Source organism: Onychostoma macrolepis, chromosome 11, assembly GCF_012432095.1.
Source record: "Onychostoma macrolepis isolate SWU-2019 chromosome 11, ASM1243209v1, whole genome shotgun sequence".
NCBI classification, from domain to species: Eukaryota; Metazoa; Chordata; class Actinopteri; order Cypriniformes; family Cyprinidae; genus Onychostoma; species Onychostoma macrolepis.
The window spans coordinates 7,172,325-7,193,252 of NC_081165.1; the positions used below are offsets into that span (position 1 = coordinate 7,172,325).

A 20,928-nucleotide genomic window follows, 5' to 3' on the forward strand; every position below is an offset into this window, starting at 1 on the left:
AGAAGGTTCACTTTACTGATGTATGTTGACATCTGGGTAACACTGAGGCTAATTTATCAATGCTTTTTGGTTACAATTATTTTGATAATCCATTTTAGACTTTCTACTAACTATAGGCTATTTTCTACTAACTATATAACTTTAGCACTACTTGTAGCGTTAGGGTTGGTTCTTGCAAAGTTACTTGCAGTCAGTCGAATGTCTGTTGTGGAGCAGTGTTACCTGTTTTTTTATCATTTAAGCATCATATGTTTAATCCAGCCTAGAAAATGTGCATTTTGCAAACAAGATTTGAATACTCATATTTCAGAGGTATGACATAAAAATGAGATGAAATTCAGAACATTGTCATTAATAAGTCACATTTGTACATTAAGTCTGTCGTTTTTTATGTTTTTCCTTCCTTCGTTTAAACCGACAGAGACATATTTTTATAGATCCGCTGAAGTGGGTAGCAGTTCATGTTGGATCTTGTGTATAAAAATAAAAACTAATAGATACAACATTATAACCTCGGTTGATTGATTACATTAAGAATTGCAAACATTGTAATTTGTTTGATTGATATGTTATGTTTAAGTATGCAAATGAGGTGTTACCTAATTAAATGCGTGATTCTAGAACAAAAATCTGAATTTTGGATGAAGCCGGGTTCAAAAGTGTGGTTCCATTTTGTTAACATGTTAAAGAACGGATTTTAGATTTGAGATGAAATTCAGAACATTGTCATTAATAAGTCACATTAACACATTTGTCATTTTTATGTTTTTCCTTCCTTAAACTGCTTAAACCGACAGAGACATATTTGTATAGACTGCCTGCAAAACTACAACTGCACCAATCAAATGAAAGCAAAATGAATTTGTGAATTTTGGTTTTGTGGTTTTGTCAACGCTACACACCAAAATCCTGCTCGTGTGTCATGAATGTGAGTATACATTCTTATCTTCTGGTTTTATGGCATTTAATTACAACTATGTTACAATGTCCATAAACAAGCGTATGATATGAAACGGAGCTCTTAGGGTGAAGTCCAGAAGCCCCTGCGATTCGGTCGTATCACAGACTGTAATTCATGCTGAAGGTTCGATGTCAGCAAGACACTAAACATTCAGCTCGAGAGGTTTTTGGGAACGAGCTCCGGGTCGCTTCCCAAAGCTCTTTCACAGTAGCGGCGTCGCTGCATGTTTTTAGTCATGATGTGACCGAAACTAAACCTCTACCCCCTTTCCTGTCCACATCGAGGAACAGGGAAGACCCTTCCTCTCATTTCACGGGATCTGTAGCCGTAGTGCATTGAGAAGGCCTTGACAGAGAGCATGTTCCTTCCTTATCCGTTTAGGAAGCTCCGCAGAACCCTCAGGAGAGCCATTCACCGTTAACTCATTCCTATTAAAAGTAATTGGGAGAAAGTTCATGTCCTTAGATGTTGTGCAAATCCTTCAGAAGCTTCACAATTCAGCTTCGGTTTTGCTTAAGTCCCTTGTGAACGTTTGGCTTTAACATCAGCACAGATTGTTTGTCCCTTACTCAAATGTCCCATTTCGAGATGAATCTCCAGATGAATCATAGTTTGAATCCACTGAAATGGGTTGTAGTTCAATCTTGTGTTTAAAAATAAAAACTAATAGATGTAATAGATACAACATTATAACCTCAGTTGATTGATTACATTAAGAATTAAGAACATGATTGATATATATTTAAGTATGCAAATGAGGTGATACGTAATTAAATGTGTGATTCTAGAACGACAATCTGAACTTTGGATGAAGCCGGGTTCAAAATTGTGGTTCCATTTTGTTAACATGTTAAAGAAGGGATTTTAGATTTCTCTTTTGTCAACCGACAGAAACAAATACATTTTCACCAATTTTATTTAGGAATAAAATGTTGTATAAAATCAAGTTATGTATGAACAAACCCCTTCAGAATATAGCTAGGAGTGAAACTGTAAAGTGATTTTTGATTTTGGAAAACGGCCTTTAACGATATGTATTGTAATTGAAATCTACAGACACAAATAGATAAAGTGCTACACTGTAAAAAAAATTCCGTAAAATTTACGGTACAAAACCGGCAGCTGTGATTGCCGGAATTCTACCGTAAAAATACGGTCACAACATTTTAGGTTTTACGGTTATCTTAAATGTACAGTTAAATACCGTAATTTCATTAACTGATATACCAACCTATTAAAGTACTGAAATCTGTTTTGTACCTTTGAAATACACTGATAACCACCAAAAGCAGGAGGTGATAAGAAAGTCCATGATGAACCAAAGCCCATCACAAGCAGCTTTTAAATAATAACATATATAGAAGGTGCACAGTGTCATTCACACAAGCACTAAACACTCATTCAACTGAAATATGCAATAAGCATTCATTTAACAACATTAGATGTAACATACAACCCTAATAAACATAACTGATCAGAAAAAACTGAGAAGCAGCATAGTTATTTTGAAGAAAAAACGTCAAATTCAAACAAAATTTGAAATGCAACGCAGGGAATTCTGGGAACGTCAATTTACGTTTTTTCCCTGTATATTTTACAGTAACTTTAACCATTAAACAGGTTAACCATTTAACAGGTTTTTACTGTAGCATTATCACAGTTTTTTACCGTTAAAATCACAGTCATTTTTTACAGTATATAGAAGAACACTTAAAAGTGTGTTCTTTCCACTAGTTTGAAAAAAATACTTTATGAAAAGCCAGAAAGCCCAAAATCTTCAAACTGACAGATGCATGAACAAAATAAAACAAGTGTTTTTGCCCGTAGTGTCTCGGCTAAAAACTCACTCATGTCAAGGACAGTAAACATTAATGAATTACTTTAATCGGTCCACACTTATCAGCTGTCTTGTCGTATCTCTTTATTAAGACAGCTGAAAGTTTCAGACGACACGTGAACAGCCTAATTTTACTTTTGCCTCTGTGTGTCCGTTTATTAGAAGCTGTGCTCATCTCCGACACTCTTCTGTGAAGAGAAGTGGAACCAGCAGAGTTTTAGTGAGAATGAAGCAACAGGAAGTCATCTGGCTAGCCTTACACCTCATAGCAGGACCACATGATACTTAGCTGTCTGCACTTTTGCTGAGACCGTGAAGTGTCAAAACCAACCAAAAAACATTCTTCAGTTCCTGTTCAATTTAATATAACCACAGAAATAGCCACTCGCCTGCCCATTCGCTTGAGTCAAAAGTTCAGTGTGCTTTATCGACCAGGATCTTACCTCAGCAGAAGCTCCCGGCTCCGGAGGGTGAGCTATAGTTTCTGCATGCTGTTGCTGGATGCCTTCTTTTTAATAGCATGTCTTGCTTTAGGTGCAGTGTTTATGTTTCTTTTATAACTGTGAATTGAAACTTGTCAGATGGTTTGGACGGCTATCAACCAAAGTGTTGAGATAGCGAAAAGATTTCATCATTAAATTATAGACCAGTGTTTCGCCGCAGTCCTTCAAAATAAACAAGTAAAGAGAGTTCGGGAATGCATTGCTTTAAAGGGATAGTTCACCCTAATCAATGATCATTTATTCATCCTCGTGATGCTTCAAATCTGCTGAACACAAAAGAGAGAGATATTTAGAAGAATGTTGATATAGTATTAAAAAAGTAAAATAATAGGGCACACAATGAAAATGTTCTGTGTTGATATGACGGAAGTTTATGTTTTTTCTCGTGTTTTACTTGAATTTTGCAGTTTTTTTTTTTTTTTTTTTAAGTGTATCAAACCATTTTAGTTACTGTTGTTTTGGGGTGAACTATCACTTTAAATGTTTTCAGAAGAATTTCAGTTTATTGGTCATCATTCATTCATAATAGTTTAGGTTTCACAAAAAAAAAAAAGTGGGTGGGTGGTATATATCGTAAATACTGATCATTTGTAATTAACTGCTTTCCTTTCTTATGCCCAAAAGCACTGTGAAAAAACCCCTGGTGAGCTCATTTTTGAACACGTCAGAAAAATAAATCAGGGTCCACTCGTGCCATGGTTGAGGGATTTGTGCCAGCCTACCTAAAATGTGGTCAGAAACGTGTATGACGTGACAGCTGCATCAAAGCGGCACATGCATGCTGTGCAAAATCAGTACCAGCCGAGTAGGCGTCCAGACGACTTTATTGTCTGGTAGAGACTCATAGCGAGAGGGCATGGGTCAGGCTTCAGCATGGAGGCAACTGTAGCTGAGCGCTGAGGTCAGGAAGTCATATGTTTCTGTATCTTCTGCCCTTCCTGACAAAGCTTTGAGGTCAGGCTGGGTACTCCCCTCCCCGGAGAGCGAGCCGCCCCCGGCAAACTCCCCCATGCTTCTTCTGAGGAAAGAGTTGCATCAGGTGATGGCTGATACCGTCAACTTCAGCAGCCAAAACTGACTTTACCCGTTCTCTCTCAAACACATCTGCTGGCGTTTGTTCTGCAAAAGGGAGAATTTTTTAGGAGAATATTTTCATTGCAACCAAGCAGTGTGCCAGGCGTGATGAATATGCAGAGCGACAAGGAGAACCACACGCTGACAAATAAGACGTGTAGAAGCAGTTCGCACTCAGAAATCGCTAGTAAATGTCACAAGTCATTGCACAGAAACAGTAAGTAACACACTCCGTTAAATGAGAACTAGAACGAGATTTCTTGTAAAATGTAGTCCAGTAATCTTTATATTAACTTTAAAAAAAATCATTTTTACAGTGCAATGCACACTTCTATTATGCCGTTTTTGTTCTTTCTGGAGCTTTGAACGTGTAGTAGGGGAAAAATAGTCTATAAAAAAATAACTGTAACACTTTACAATGAGGTTCATCAGTTAACTAAATTAGTTAACATGAACTAAGAGTAAACGATACTTCTACAGCATTTATTAATTTTAGTTAATGTTGATTTCAACCTTTACTAATGCATTATTAAAATAGTTGTGTTTGTTAACATTAGTTAATGCACTTTAACTAACATTAACAAAGATGAATAAGTACTGTAATAAATGTGGTGTTCGTGTTAGTTAATTCATTAACTAATGCAAACTCATTGTAAAGTGTTACTGATGAAATAGCCGAAGGTCGCATGTTTTTATCAAAAGCCCTTTTGTTCCATATTAACAAAACAGTTTAGAGAGGTGTGTGTATTACAAGAACCTGAGAAAATAATAATTGTGCCGTTTTATCAGATTTTGAGAAGTGTTATCATTCGCAGAATCAGCATTGGGAATCTTTCAAGGAAACAGAAGTCGTTTGTGTCTGCGGTAGAGTCCCTCGTCAGTCTGAACCTGAATGCGGACGAGCAGGTTCTTCTTGTACACGCTTTTAACATCGACTGCCTTTTTTCAGTGCAGCAGGCTTCTGTAACGTGCAGTGCAAAGCAATTTAAAAATCACACGTGAACCTTCGTATTTTCCTGGATTTTCTTGGAGGGCGAGCTCTGATCATTTGAAAGTTTAAACTTTAAGGAACCATTATTTTTGGGGGATCTTTCTTGTCAGACTCATGTGAAAACGCTGTGGCCTCATTCTTTTTCGACTTGGCGTTTATTTGACGTTCTTAGGAAATATCAGTGAAAAACATTACGGTCCTGTTGCAATAGTGTCCCTGTGGAAAGGATTTCACATAACAGACTGCTTTGCTTGATTTACTCACATCAGCAGTGAAGTCTGTACAATCGCTCCTCTGTCCGAGCACTGCAACACCTCAGTATAACACTAGCTCACTCTTTAATCACTATAGTCACTGAAAAACAACTTCAGTGTCATTTTTAATTAAACTTAGCATTTGTGCTCCGGAGATGTGCTGTTACTGTGGGATCAGAGTCTGTCAGAGAACAAACGGGTGGAAAAACAACCTTTTTTCAACAAATATCTGAATGTTCATTTCAGTACAGTTCTGACACGGCTAATAAAAACCTTGGGTAACACTTTAGTATAGAGACCGATTCTCACTATTAACTAGTTGCTTATTAGCATGCCAGTTATTAACATATTGGCTGTTCATTAGTGCTTATAAAGCTCATATTATCCAACACCTAAACTTAACAACTACCTTACTAGCTCTTAATAAGCAGCAAATTAGGAGTTTATTAATGGTTTGGATTAATGAATTGGACCTTAAAATAAAGCGTGACCAAATCTAGTTGTTTTGTTATCAGAAGCAGGGAGGGCAAGGCCGTGTTTCTCAATCCGTTTCTTCAAGTCGATGTTTAGTTTTGAGTTTAGTCTCAACTTCCACATTCACTGCAAGATCAGACTTGGTTGAAGGACGCAGCACTGAAATCTGTCCATTAGGGGCTGGTTCACGTGGTGTTTGTTGTCTTTTGTTAAGATACAGGGCATTAACTTGACAATTTGTCATGTATTGTTATATGCTCCACTCGCACGTCATATCGGTGCAAACAGTTTGGTCCAATAAACGTACGATGACTTGAGCGCCCCATTGTCCCCCAGTGTTTCTCAGAGTTATGTAATGAAGAATGTGCAAGTGCTGGCTGGCGATATATTCACAGCGCTGCGGTGTCAAAAATACAGGTTTGACCTTATATTTCGATGGGCTTGTGGTTTCAACCAAAATATCTCTAGGTTTTCAACCACTTGAGTCAAAGGAGTAGTGAAGGAGAGTTTGTCTCACTAAACTACATTTCTGACAATGCTATGATATCTTTTGCCAACTGGAGCAAATGATGTTTACCACATTTCAAAATGGCATGTTATGAACGGAAACTTTGCCTTTTACTAAGAATAGACAGTCGTACAGCTCACTGGATCAAGAAAAGCTCTTGTCCCTACTGACAAAAGACAATTGGGAGTGGGGGGATCGCGGGAATAAGGATGTATCAGACCTGATGGTATTTATGGAAATCATTGGGAAACATTCCAGGTACATCGCTGAATACTTCGCTAGTCACGACTGAATATTTTCTCCTTCAGCGTCTCTCGTGTTTAGCGTGCATTGAAAGTTGCTGTTCCAGTCTGGCGATGAAAGATTTTTGGGTGGGAAAACTTTACATTTAAAACCCTTTGTGTCATCCGGACAAGACCAGAACTGTTTAATCTATGTAAATTATAGGTTTTACCCCTTTTACCACTTACTCGTATATGCCTTGTTCAGGAGGAAGAAATATTGGAGAATTTCCTCTGTGTGGTTTTACACGACCAGAGACCTTGCTTGTGCAAAATTCTGCACCGGGTCGATAGAGGAGGCCGACGCAGTTTGTCATTGATGGGTTAACCGTGTTAGACTTCGGTTTATTATCAACTACAATCTTTTTTCTGTGGCAACTGCACTCTGAATTTGTATTCTATATATAGCTCGTCTGCCTCTTTCTGAAGCATTTACAGAAGAGCCTGCATCTTACAAATCAATAAGTAAAAACATTCAGATTTTTTACGTGATTAGGGTTAGGGTTAACCCTTACGTGAAATTAGTCCCTCCGTTTCAAAGCACGCTCTAAACCATCGACTTTACCAGCAGGTGACTGTACAAACATTGCAATACAACGCCCTACAAGGGATAGGCCCTGCGATCGAGGACAGGAGTATGCCTACGCTTCGGTGCCCATCTCTCAGTTTACCTGCCAAGAGTTAAATAAACGAAATCTGTGCTGTGAAACACAGTAGAATGAAGGAAAGACCACCAAAACAGAGGTGTGACATCACAATACGCCACTACTGCTGTATGTAGTCTAAGATGATTCATATTCTTGCATCATATCATGTGAGCACATAGTAATATGGCATTTTTCTATAAATATTTGCATTTTTAGAGGCAGAATTCATTATTTCTGCTAAAAGAAGAACAGAAAACACCTTTGAGCGGCATCAACCTCAACAAAAAGGCACGTTTTTCACCGAGCAGCTTCGTTTTTAGTCATCACCACAGTTGAGCAGTGATGCTTTTAAAGCAACCTGAACTCACAGAATTCTGTGTAATGACCACGACTTAATTAACCCCCGAATCTGTGGTGGCATCATGGAATCGCCGAAAGCCCTGTGATGGGTTCACAGAAGTGATAGCAATGTAAGTCAGTGACAGGCATCAGCCATGCTCCACGCACGGATCCACTGGGTCAACACTTTAAATAGGAAACCCTTAGCATCAATATGCCGACGCGATACTGGGAAATTTATCGTCATCATTATTGTTCAGAACCGGGTAGGTTTAGGGTAGGGGTGGGTCAGGTACTCCAGTGAAAGTATAACTGCATCGGAGTCACTCTTTTCACGTGGTCTGATGCAGCGCTGGTGTTGAACCAGTGAATCCGTGCATGGACCACGGCTGATGCCTTCTGTGAGCCCATCATGGGAATATTCGGCGATTCCGTGATGCCACCACAGATTCAGGGTTAATTAAGTCCGTGAACATTACACGGAATTCTGTGGATTTCAGAGAAAACAGCAAGCTGAGGTGTGTGTTTCTGTGCTGAGCTGAAGATGATTGTTTTTAAAGCGGTCAGACTGATGGACTCGGTGTGATGCTCAAACAAACAGATCAGTGTTTTGAAAGCCGCACACTTTTCTGGGAAGACAAGCTACAATATCTTACTCATTGTTTCTATAGATTACATTTGGACAGTGGAAAGTAATTTAACAATGAAAAGATTACACACACTGATCATCCTCACTTTAACGTGCCTCAGTCAAATAAAATGTGCTGATATGCTGATATTGTTTACAGAACAGCAGAAAACTTCATCAGTAACTCTATTATGATTTTTATAGCTTCATTTACACCTGACAGAATCGGTTTTCTGCGGTTACTTTTATTCAAACAAACATTGTCTCTACAGTCTAAATTTGGTGGTATGTTCACACCTTGAGCGTCTTGAAGTGTGTTTTACACCAGGAGCGGAGCTCATCTTCATGGTTTTGACACTTTATAAACAGTAGTGTCTCGTGCTGTCGGAGGCCTTTGGCCTGATTTCATTTCATTACATTCTCTTTGAATGGCATTCGGAGGTTTTGCACATGTTCATATCCTATTAAAGTGTGCATTTGTATTCACAATAATGACCATCACACTGAAATAAATGTGCCAGATTTAGCCGTAATTGTTCATTTTATTTGCTCTTCCTGGAAAAAGAACAAACATGTTCATTTGGACAAAACCAAATGAAACCCTGTGGCTCGTGGTGATACATTGAGGTCTAAAGACACGAAACAATCGGTCTGTGCAAGAAACTGAACAGTATTTATATTGTTTTTTACCTCTGATCCACCGCACGGTCCAACTGTCCTGAGCGCGTTCACAACATCCGGCTGTTGTGTGAAGAGCTCAGGACAGTTAGAAAATAAAGTTCATAATTTTTCATTATCTAAATGTAATTACTTTATTGTGATTTTACAGTAGTGACTCTACAGTAAAAGAGGTAACCTACCTTAAAGAGCTATTTCTACCTGATTTAACCCATAAAACTGAGTTTTGTTGGTATACATTGATGTATATAGGTTGGTTCAGTGATGTTAAATAATATTTTTAACTTAAATAAAACTTAATAATACTTGATTTTTTTTTTTTTTTTTTTTGTGTAACTTTATTAATTATGAGAATTTACTATGGTAAAGTAATCATAGTAATTTCACTTACAGAGCTTAGTTACTTGACTTATGGTTATTAGCAGATTTTATTTGACCTTGAACATTGTCCAGCTACACCACTGAGACAGATAAAGCATAAAAACATATCATCATTACAATCTAAAGCGCAAATATATCACTAAACATATTAAATCAAGCATACTTAGCACACCTAATAAAATATATGTTTGCATTTTAATTTGACAGTAACAAGATTTGATTTTCATAAGTGCCCATAACTGCAACTGATTGCTTTGTAAAAACATAATACATTAATTTAAATATTTAAAAAGACAACTTGTAACACTTTGTTTTAATGTGTCCTTGTTACATATCTTGCATGTATTTACTATATTATTAATGGTAAATTATGCATAATTACTAGCAAGTACGGTAAAACCAAAACATAACCCGGAACTCAAAGTAACTACATTTTGTTAATTAATATTACATAGTTATATTTGTGTAATTACACTGCAATAAGAAGACATTAAAAGAATAAACGTTTTGTGATTTTTATTTATTTTTTATTTTTTTTATAAGATATAATTGAGACCAAGGTATCACACTTTTTAATAATAACTGTAGTAAATGGTAACCTGCATTTGTAAGCTTAAAGTGCTATTTCTACTTGCTTTAACCCATTAAAGGTTTTGTTGGTGTAAATAATGCATTTAGGTTAATTCCATGATATTAAATAATATTTTTAACCGTTTTTAGGTTACCATTTTTTCAGTGTGCTAGTGTGCTATTTTGGCCAAAGCTGTCATTACAGTGGCAAATGTCTGCATAGATTTGAACCAGAAAGCAATGACGCACTGTAGCTCAGGAGAAATCCAGCGTTGTTGATGTTCTCACTGGAAGGCAGGGTTGCCTTTGGCCTCATTCTGCGCTTGGTCTGTGTTTGGCAGATATGGTGGACACGCAGACGTTTGCCTGGCCCGTGGGATTCGGCCTGAGCGCTCTGGAACTGGACGAACTGGACGACAGCTCGCACTCGATGGACATGAAGCCCTTCTCCACGCTGGACTACACCACCATCTCCGGCGTGGAGTACGAGCCGAGTCCGCCGCAGAGCGAGGCGCCGCACATGATGGATCTGACGCACATGTACAGCTACAGAGCGCAGGAGAACTACAGCATCTACAGAGCTCAGGAGAGCAGCTACACGGCCGAGGAGAGCAGCTACAGAGCACAGCAAGCACAGAGTACGCTTCACCTCCACCTGTGTGAGCTTACCAGAGGGGATATTCACCTAAAAATTATCATTCACTCACGCTTTCACTTTTGGGTGAATATTCCTTCAACTGTAACATAGTAGGCTCTACAAACAAGTAACTGTCTGAACAATGTACAGCGGAGGCCAAAACGATTAGAGCACTAGTATTATCAGCAGCTAAACATGGTTTTAAGTCAGTTATTTCTATGTTTTGCTGGAGTGCGTCAGGAGGAAATATCAGTTTACATTTACAAACATTCATTTAGCCATTAATTGTAATAATCCAGTGATATTTTTGAGATGTGATCTGATCATCATCAGTCTGTCTGGAGTGACATGAAGAAACAGAACAAACTGAGACTAAATCCAGAAGAACTGCGTCTCGAGACGCTTCGAGAAACCTCCTGCAAAGCTCCAGCACTGTTAATAGTTTGAGGCACTTGTGTAAAAATGCTGTAAAATGAGGATGCTGTCAAACATATATTTTCTTTATCAATGAACTTACTAAACTAAATCAGCATTTGTTGTGAGCATGCTTTGTGTTTAAAGCAGGTTTTGTCCTCGCTGCACTCGAGCAGAGTTTCTCAGGAGCTTTACAGGAGGTTTCTCGAAGCGTCTCGAGACACAGTTCTTCTGGATTTAGTCTCAGTTTGTTCTGTTTCTTCATGTCACTCCAGACAGACTGAAGATGATCAGATCAGATCACTAAAGTATCACTGGATTATTACAATTAATGGCTAAATGAATGTTTGGAAATGTAAACTATAATATTTCCTCCTGACACACTCCAGCAAAACATAGAAATAACTGAAAATATGCTGAAAATACTAGTGTTCTGATCATTTTAGTCTCCGCTGTACTGTATTTAGCTTGAACTCTTAATCTGAACCTGCTCCCTTTGATCTGTTTCCAGATTCAATCAAACTTGAACCTGAGTCTCCTCCGCAGTTTGTGGAGAACAGCCTGGCGTTTTCCAAAGCTCATGAAGATCCGTCCGGCTCCGTGTTAAACATCGAGTGTCGTGTGTGTGGAGACAAGGCCTCTGGCTTCCATTACGGCGTTCACGCCTGCGAGGGCTGCAAGGTACGCCTTAAACTCTGCTGAAGATCACTGCCCTGTCATGAATACAGGCCTGGTTTGCTAAATGCTTTTCAAGCAGTTCACTAAGAATGAATAGTGTTTATTTGCACGCTCCGTCTGCGCTCTTTCAGCACCTGAATCACCAAAAGATGCAAAACAGGTAACGGCAGTAACATCAAACGTGCCAATAATATCTGTTCTGAACACAGTTCACAATAAACAAAACTGCAGTTCAACCACCTGTAACTACAGTAAAGTACAATTGGTGGAGAAATCATTTTCACTCATTAATTCTAAATTTGCAAAGTAACATTGAACATTGAATGTAAAAATTTGAAGTAGAAAAATAGTAGTTTCTTGTAAAACATCCTCCAATAATTTTAAAATAAAACAAGAACTATATATATATATATATTTTTTTTTTTTTTTTTTTTTTTTTGTACAGTCTACTACATGTAAATACAATGTGAATGTGTTTGTATTTTGACAGGTTGATATCATGGGCAATATAGTGGGTTCATGCTTTTTTAGAATTTAATACATTTAAATGAATATAATATTTTTTATAAATTAAATACATTTTTAGCAATTAATACATTAGCTTTATTAAATAGATTACTTAATTAATTACTAAAATATAATATCACAATAATGGATTTTTACATTTAAAAAATGTAAATTTTTGGTATTTTGATATGTTTCTTTTTTGTTTAATGACATTGTAATTGACCTGTTTGTAATCTGACCGTCTACAAAAAGTCGCATTCTCAATGTCGTTCTTTTACTTACATTTGACTAGTCAACTAGAAATATGCGCTGAAATATTTTTTTACATGATAACGTTTTTTGATCACATTCCTCACACCACATAAAGATTTTATTTTGAGGTTTGAACCCCAGAGTTTCAATGTGAACCCCATTATATATTTGGAAGTGTAATGTTGGTAACTTAATCACACACTCGCAGACGATTAAATAACACTCTGGTCCTTTAGAAGACGATTGAAATCATGGTAACACTTTATTTCGATAGTCCACTTTAGACATTCTACTAACAGTAAGTAACTTTGCAACGACATGTCAACTAGCAGTCATTCGAGTATTAGTAGACCGTCTGCTTAATATCTTCTAACACTTTATTTTGATGGGTCCCAGCTAAATATACAGTCTCTTGTTGCTTGTCATAGTTTTGGCTGGTTAACACAGAGATTTAATTCTAGTCGTATACTTGAATCCGAAGCATCTCAGTGCACACAATCTCCTGAAGTCTTGCTGGAGTGCAGAGAGGTGACAGCTTTTGTGGGGTTCAAACTCACCACTTTTCGCTTTTCAGCTCAGATCTTTAACCAACACACCACCCACACACACACACACACACACATATACATACACACACACACGTTTGATAGCTTTGAACAGCTTTGTGTGTTAATACCCCGAACACACCAAGCTCTTCCAGTCATTCTGATAAATTTAGCACAGTGAATATCGAACAGGTTCTCAGACATGCAGATAAGTCTGAAAAGGCCCTGCCTGATACATCTGAACCTGTCTGTCACTTCAACCACAAACCCTCGGCAAGTTTCCACTGTGGCAGAAATATGTATGGGCAGAAAGATATGTCTCAATAAGAATAATCATCTGAGTGGGTGACCCAGACATCTCAGGTGCTCACATTTCCCACACACTCAACATGAGCACTTTGATGATGCATGCCACAGAGGCTTCAAAGGAGCGCCACACATACATTTAGCACTTTTATTTTATACACACAACATGTACACCCCATTTATCATTTATGAAAAGTGTTGACATGAAGAATTTGCCATCGAGAATCCTTTTAAAAAAATGCAAATCTTGTGGTTAACCACATCCCGCTCGATGTGCTGCATTCTCTGAAAAATGAAAGGACTTCGCCAGAACCGTTATATGCGTGTTTGTGTGAAAAGCACAGTTCGGAATATGCTAAATTTGGGATGTTCCTACTAGGGCTTTACTATAAATGGTGCCACCGCAAGAGAAACTTTCTAAATGCAGGTATTCTTCCGTCGTCCCGTCACTTAACAATGCTTAAAGCTGAGTTCAGCCAAACAGGTTAACTCATTTATTGTTTAACAATACAAAGCCACGGTGTTAGACCTTACTATATATATTTTTGGCCTACAATGTTTCTAAATTTAAAAGTGGGCCGATCAAGAGGCAGCGTAAATGCACGAAAAACATCCTCTTTTAAAAGCCTCTTTCCTGTGTGCATAGTTCTCACATCGGTATGTATTTTTTAGCTACTAAAAATACTGCATGGAGCCGGCCTTTGACTTCACCAGTATATGAAAATGTCTACCAAAAATAGATTCGGTCAAAAATTTTTGCACTCTGTATTGTTTCCACTTAAAACACGCTTAACGGGCGCGCTCAGAGGGAAATCTTCTGCTTCTGCTCTTTTCTAAATGATGGTTTAGAAGCGTGTTCGTCGAGGTCCCACCGTGTGGGTTTTCATAATATTTGCACTGGCATTCTTTATAAATGACCTCGTGTCAAGACAAAGACTAACAAGAATTGTTTTCTGGCCAAAGTCCAACGCAGGCAGTTCTTGTCTGTCTTAATGATGTATTATTTAGATAAAAGCGCGCTATCATGAGACCTCAGGTTATCTTTGAGTGTGTAATGACTCGAGTGGCATGTCGTACAGAAATCTCTCAAAGGGCCTGTGGTTTGCTTTTTGGATTAAAGCATAACTAACTACCCAGATAGGATTTAAAACACAGATTTACGCTGAGGAAATGCACAGAGCATCACTGTATGTTTTCCTATTACACATTATCCATATTCCATGTGATCCCAGTGATTTTTATAAATGCTTCACTGTGGAAATGAACACGTGTGTTTGTTACTTTAAGGAGCGATTAGCGGATTTGTGCTTAAAAAAATTATTTAGTTTGTGTATCCCGATGCACTCAGCTTGATATAAAAAATATCTATATATTTTTGACTTTATTAAATGAAATTTAACCTAACGGAAGAAATGTTACATAGTGTAATGGGATCTGAAGCTTTAAGCCTCACGAAGAAGCAAAAGCACCACATACAGTAAGTGTAACTAGCCTAGATGTGAACATTTTCTGAAGAAAATGTGAGTGCTTGCCATGGCACACTAGGCACTAATAGTAACCCTAATTGTTTTAGCATCATGTTAACAACATGTTAATTTTCTCAGCATTATGCTAGCAATATGCCAATATGATTAGCATGTTGTTAACATGATGCTAACATGGATAACACCATTAACATGTCATTAGCATGTTTTAGCTAGATGCTGATATGTTTTCCACTATGCTAATATAGTTAATATGTCATTAGCATGATGTTAGCATGCCATTAGTATGTCTTAGCACTTAGGCAATCCTAGCATGTGTTAGCATGTTTTTAACACGTTCTTAACATGTTTTAGCACTTAGCTAAGCAATGCTAGCATGATATAGCATATTGTTAGCATGATGCTAGCAGATTTTGACATTTTTTAATCATGTTGTCAAACCAAAAATTATTCAGACACCAGATAAATGTTTTATATTTTTTACGAGTGGGTGCAAGACACTATAGTTAATTTATGTTAGTGAGGATAGCAAAATAAAGTAAACTGTGACATATTATACCCAAAAATTCTTCATACAGTGGACTACCAGTAAAACTGATTTAAAAAATTGGGAGCAAAAATTATTCAGACACTTCGACCTGACCATGTTTTGCTTGAGTGTTTTTCTTTAATTGCTAATGTGATCTTTTTACACACAGACTGAACAAAATGAAGCATTGCTTGGTAATTGGTTGAGCTAAATTGGTTTTATCTAATTGTGTCTTAAATTTAACAGCTGACAGCTACTCAACCGAATTCATTACATACCTTTCTATCAAAATTATCTGACATCATCAAGATCAATTTGTTCTGACACAGTTTAACTCTGAGTTCTTGTCGTATTTTATTACCATCTTCTAAACTACAGCGAATAAACTGTGATAATGTGAGAAATGTTGAAGGTGTCAGAATAAATTTAGTTTTGACTGCATTTTAACAATTACCTATAATTTTTTGCGTGTTTTAGCACTTAGCGAATCACTATTAGCATGTAGCTATTCACTGCTAGCATGTGTAGCATGTTGGAAGTCCTATTTGCTAGCATGAGTCAAAAGAACCAACTCCCATGTGAATACGATCTTCTGATACAAAGATATAGGTCTTGCTAAATGGTTGCTAGGGTACTCTTTTTCGTTGCTAGGGAGTGGTTTGGTATTGACCAATGATGATACTCCAAAATCTGCTTGTCAGTATGAATGATATAAACCAACCCCCATGACTCTATGACATTCAGATTTGAAGATATGCCTCCTTGGGTTTGAGTTGCTAGGGTGCTTGACAGTGGTTGCTAGGATGTGGCTAAGAAGTGTCGATAGTGATTCATGATTGGCTGTTTGCTGCCCCGAGTCAAACGAGCCCCCATGTCTCTATGACATTGTGATCCAAAGATATCCATCTGGGCCTTTATATTCACAGTCTATGGGATCAGTTGCTAGGGTGCTCTAAATGGTTGCTAGGGCGTGGCTTGATAGCTTCACAACTATCCTGAGGTTGGCTGAGTAAAATGAGCCCACCCCCATGTCTCTATAACATTGTGATGCAGAGTTATGTTCAATGCAAAATTCCTATGTAAATTACAATAGTAGGAAAAACATGTGAGTTCAGATGCTGTTTCATGGGCCGTCCCTCACCATAGTATGTCTACGGGGCAAATTTGGGGGGGCTCTTGCACCCCAGAAGTACAACTTATACCCCATTGCGGGGTATGTTCTTGCACAGCTTGCCAGTCTCTCCAAATGTGGCGAAACACTCGTTTCTACGAAATTCTCACTCTGCGCTACGACCCGTCAAAGTTGGCCGCAATGCAAAGTCTATGTGATTTTTCGGCTGTACGATCATCGCACGTCTGATCGCTTATAAAAGTCATAGCACACCTCTCCTCAATAATCTGCATAATTTGACACATCTTTCATGAGTCAGTGACAAATGGTGCGGGACGAGTTACGCTCCAAAGTTTGTACAGAAGAAGAAGAATAATGTGAGATAATAATAGTGGATCAGTGATGCTTCGTCTCTGGCAAGAACCACTAGTAAAAGTCTTCTGAAGTCATACAGAAACCTTCTTTGAGGAACAGGCATAAATTTGTGTTATGCATCTTCCTCTGACATCTACCGCTGCCAAATCATTGCACTCGGGACAGATCTTCTTTTTTTTTCAGGTTTTGTAAACTTAATCAACTAATTCACTCAAAAGCATGATTTGTTCAGACGTTGTCACTGCTTTCATAAACTCTGATGAACATGTGAAGGAGAGCTAGTGAGGATATAAAGATGTCAGTCTGTTCCTCACACAAATCTGCTATAGCACTGTAGCATTCAAGTCATACGTTCTACTTTCAGGTTTTACCAAAGACACACAGAGGAAAAAATAGCACTGAAAAGTCGCAACCTTCATCTGACCTTATTGCATTTGTAGTTTGCTTGATTTATTGTTTAAATAAATAATGCAAGGTGATTTACTAAGGTTTGCATTAGTCAATTTACTAGTATCTGCACCATTATTTAACACCCCAGAAAACATGTCGTAACCCATTTTAGTCTCACGCTAATTTTCCCTGTTTATTAAATGTTTTTAAAGATCAAGATAGAGCTGTGCAATTAATCAAAATAAGGTTTTGATTTCGATTTCTGCCTCCAACGATTATGAAAATACAGTAATCAGATAAAATGATTATTGCGCCTCATTCCGCTCTCTTTCCAGTGGCGCGCTTTCGCTCCTCCATAAAAGCACAATTTCACGTGCAAATCAGTACAATCATGTAACATGACTTTTGTAAAATGGGACGTGCATGATTTATTCAAACTTATTAGATGTATTCATGTTTTTAAAAGCACTAAAAAAAACTTGCACTGTTCCTCGGGAGGATTTGCACTCAGAGACGGAACAGAACACGGACATAAAAGGCATCTTCTAACTCAGAAAGTGTGCGCCTAAACGGACAAATATACGCAAAAATGTGTCAAAATGCGGTGAGGAATTATTCATGTAAGCCCTGGACGGTTAGGTAATAAATTAGCTTAAAGAGAAGATACATGTGTGACAGTAAATTGGATCCGTGCAGCTCTTAAAGTGATAGCAGCTATATTCCTGCTGCGACTGTGTGCTTAATATTAAACAAACAACAAAAGACAAAGACAAAATCACTCACTGCTCTTGACTAAAGGACTTTTGTAGCTTTAATAAGTAACAAACGAAGTTGAATTCTTACAGTGAAGACTATGTTGTCTTATTTTACATTAGATTATTCATACGTATCGATCGATATCTTTAAATAAATCAATTCATTTAAAGTTTTGGTCATATGGCCCACTCATAAACTCTAGATCGAGAGCTTCAGTCCCCATTTGAATGTAAATGAGCGGCTGGTATGTTTCTCTAAATGCTTCCTTTAGAGGAGTAAGAAGGTTTTCATTTGGAAGGTGAATAAACGATGATAAAGGATTTTCATTTGGGCTGAACTTTTCTTCTAACTAATGCAACAGGCTTTACCAAAAATGACAGCGTTGTAATCATTAGCGGCAGCTGTTTAGCATTCAGCCGCAGGTCTATTGTGCTTCTTGACAATGAGCTGAACAGATCAGATATGTTTTTTAAAGAATTCTAACAAGGCATCAGGAAAGCCTTTTCCCCTTCCTTCCTAACGACATTCCTCTTCTTTTTGGCAGGGATTCTTCCGCAGAACCATTCGTCTGAAGCTGGTGTACGACCACTGCGACCTGCACTGCCGCATCCACAAGAAGAGTCGCAACAAGTGCCAGTACTGCCGCTTTCAGAAGTGCCTGATGGTGGGCATGTCACACAACGGTGAGCTGAGCATGAACCCGCGCTCACGAGAAAGGCCCTGCCGTTTCACAGAACTGGTTTCTGTTTGAACCACTCGAGGCAGACTCTTTCAATGCTACGCTCTGAGACAACTGCGCTCTGCCTCGGATGCCTTGTTGTTTCCTTTGTGTGGTCTCCTGCTGCAACATATGTGGCATTTCTTTCAGAACGTGCAGAGATCTCGTGTGTGTGTGTGTGTGTGCTTACGCGTGTGTGTGCTTGCGTGTGTGTGTGTGTGTGTGTGTGTGTGTGTGTGTGTGTGTGTGCTTGCGTGTGTGTGTGTGTGTGTGTGTGTGTGTGTGTGTGTGTGTGTGTGTGTGTGTGTGTGTGTGTGTGTGTGTGTGTGTGTGTGTGCGTGTGCGTGTGTGTGTGTGTGTGTGTGCTTTCGTGTGTGTGTGTGTGTGTGTGTGTGTGTGTGTGTGTGTGTGTGTGTGCGTGTGTGTGTGTGTGTGTGTGTGTGCTTGCGTGTGTGTGTGTGTGTGTGTGTGTGTGTGTGTGTGTGTGTGTGCTTTCGTGTGTGTTCGTTGCCTCAGGGCTTAAAGGCAAAGCGACACCTTATTTGCAACCCTGCAACCGCACGAGTCCTGGTTAAATACCTCAGCGTGGAACACCACATGTCATTACCATCAGCTGATGAACTATCTATCTATCTATCTATCTATCTATCTATCTATCTATCTATCTATCTATCTATCTATCTATCTGTCTGTCTATCTATCTATTATCTATCTGTCTGTCTGTCTATCTATCTATCTATCTATCTATCTATCTATCTATCTATCTATCTATCTATCTATCTATCTATCTATCTATCTATCTATCTATCTATCTATCTATCTATCTATCTATCTATCTATCTATCTATTTTAGTTATTTTAGCCTGTTTATTTTTTAATGCTTTCATTTTCTCCTTCATCACACCTTTAATTTTAAGCATTTCTATTACAGGTTGTTTTCTGAAAGGTTCTTATAAAATTAGATTTAAAAAGTTAAGAAAATCCATATGTTTTTTATATAAATTTTTATGTTTAAATGTACAGTTTGCAGTGTTTCGTATGCAGTGTTTTAGTTTGGCTGGCTGTTTTTCTCTTTTATTTACATGTTTTTGTTTTGTTTTTTCCTCAGCTTTGTAGTTTATACTGTAGTTATTTTTACATCTATGGTTTTAGTTTGCTTGTTTGTTTTTCTCTTTTATTTATTTGTTTGTTTGGGGGTTTTTTTCTCAGCTTTGTAGTTTATAGTTATGTTTATATCTATGGTTTTACTTTTCTTGTTTGTTTTTCTCTTTTATTTGTTTCTTTGTTTTTTCTTCAACAATTTGTTATTATATCTACGGTTTTACTAGCTTCTCTATTCTTTTTGTATTCTATCTATTTCTTTTCTTTTTATTTATTATACAATTAACAAAAGCAAAAAAGGCCTCTAACATTAGCTTGCTCTATTCTTTTTCTATTCTATCTTTTTTCGTTTTATTTATTATATTTAAAAAAAAACCTTGCTACGTGTTCTGCGTTAAGCTAACTGAGGCTTGTTACAGCACTTGTGTATCGTTGCTCTTTTGTTGATTTTGATTGCTTCTGTTGTCCTCAACTGTAAGTCGCTTTGGATAAAAGCATCTGCTAAATGACTAAATGTAAATGTTTTAGTTTTTCTCTTTTATTTGTTTTTTGTTATTTTTTTCTTCAAAGCTTTGTAGTTGTTATGTTTACATCTATGGTTTTAGTTTGCTTGTTAGTTTTTATTTTATTTAATTCTAATTAATTCTTTAATTTCTTCTTTTCCATTTATTTTTAAGCATTTATTACACATTCTTGTCCCTAAGGCCCTGATTAACCTACCTGTTTAATAATACATGAAATCAACTTAAGATAATTATTTATATTTATGTTTACATGTATGGTTTTGTTTTGCTTCTCCTTTTTTTATTTTATTTCCCCTCCCGTTTAATTCTTTCATTTCCTCTTTTCCATTCTGTTTAAACCTCTTATTCCGGATTCTTTCCCCGAAGGCTCGTGCAAACAGGCTCTTGAGTTACGCCGTGTTTAAGCGTCTCTGAGCGTAGTGTGGTTAATTGCAGGTGTTATGCTGCACACAGAGAGGTCAGTCAAGTTTAGCGT

The 20,928-nt window shown here is 37.6% G+C and overlaps 1 protein-coding gene across 1 annotated transcript in view; it reads left to right on the plus strand.

Moving 5' to 3' along the window:
* pparg (peroxisome proliferator-activated receptor gamma) overlaps window positions 1–20,928 on the plus strand; it is a 31,749-nt gene that overhangs the window by 2,876 nt on the left and 7,945 nt on the right. The window contains exons 2-4 of the mRNA XM_058791253.1: window positions 10,468–10,764; window positions 11,689–11,858; window positions 18,655–18,793. Of these exons, the coding sequence (XP_058647236.1) occupies window positions 10,468–10,764; window positions 11,689–11,858; window positions 18,655–18,793 (606 nt within the window). The remainder of the gene's footprint in view (window positions 1–10,467; window positions 10,765–11,688; window positions 11,859–18,654; window positions 18,794–20,928) is intronic.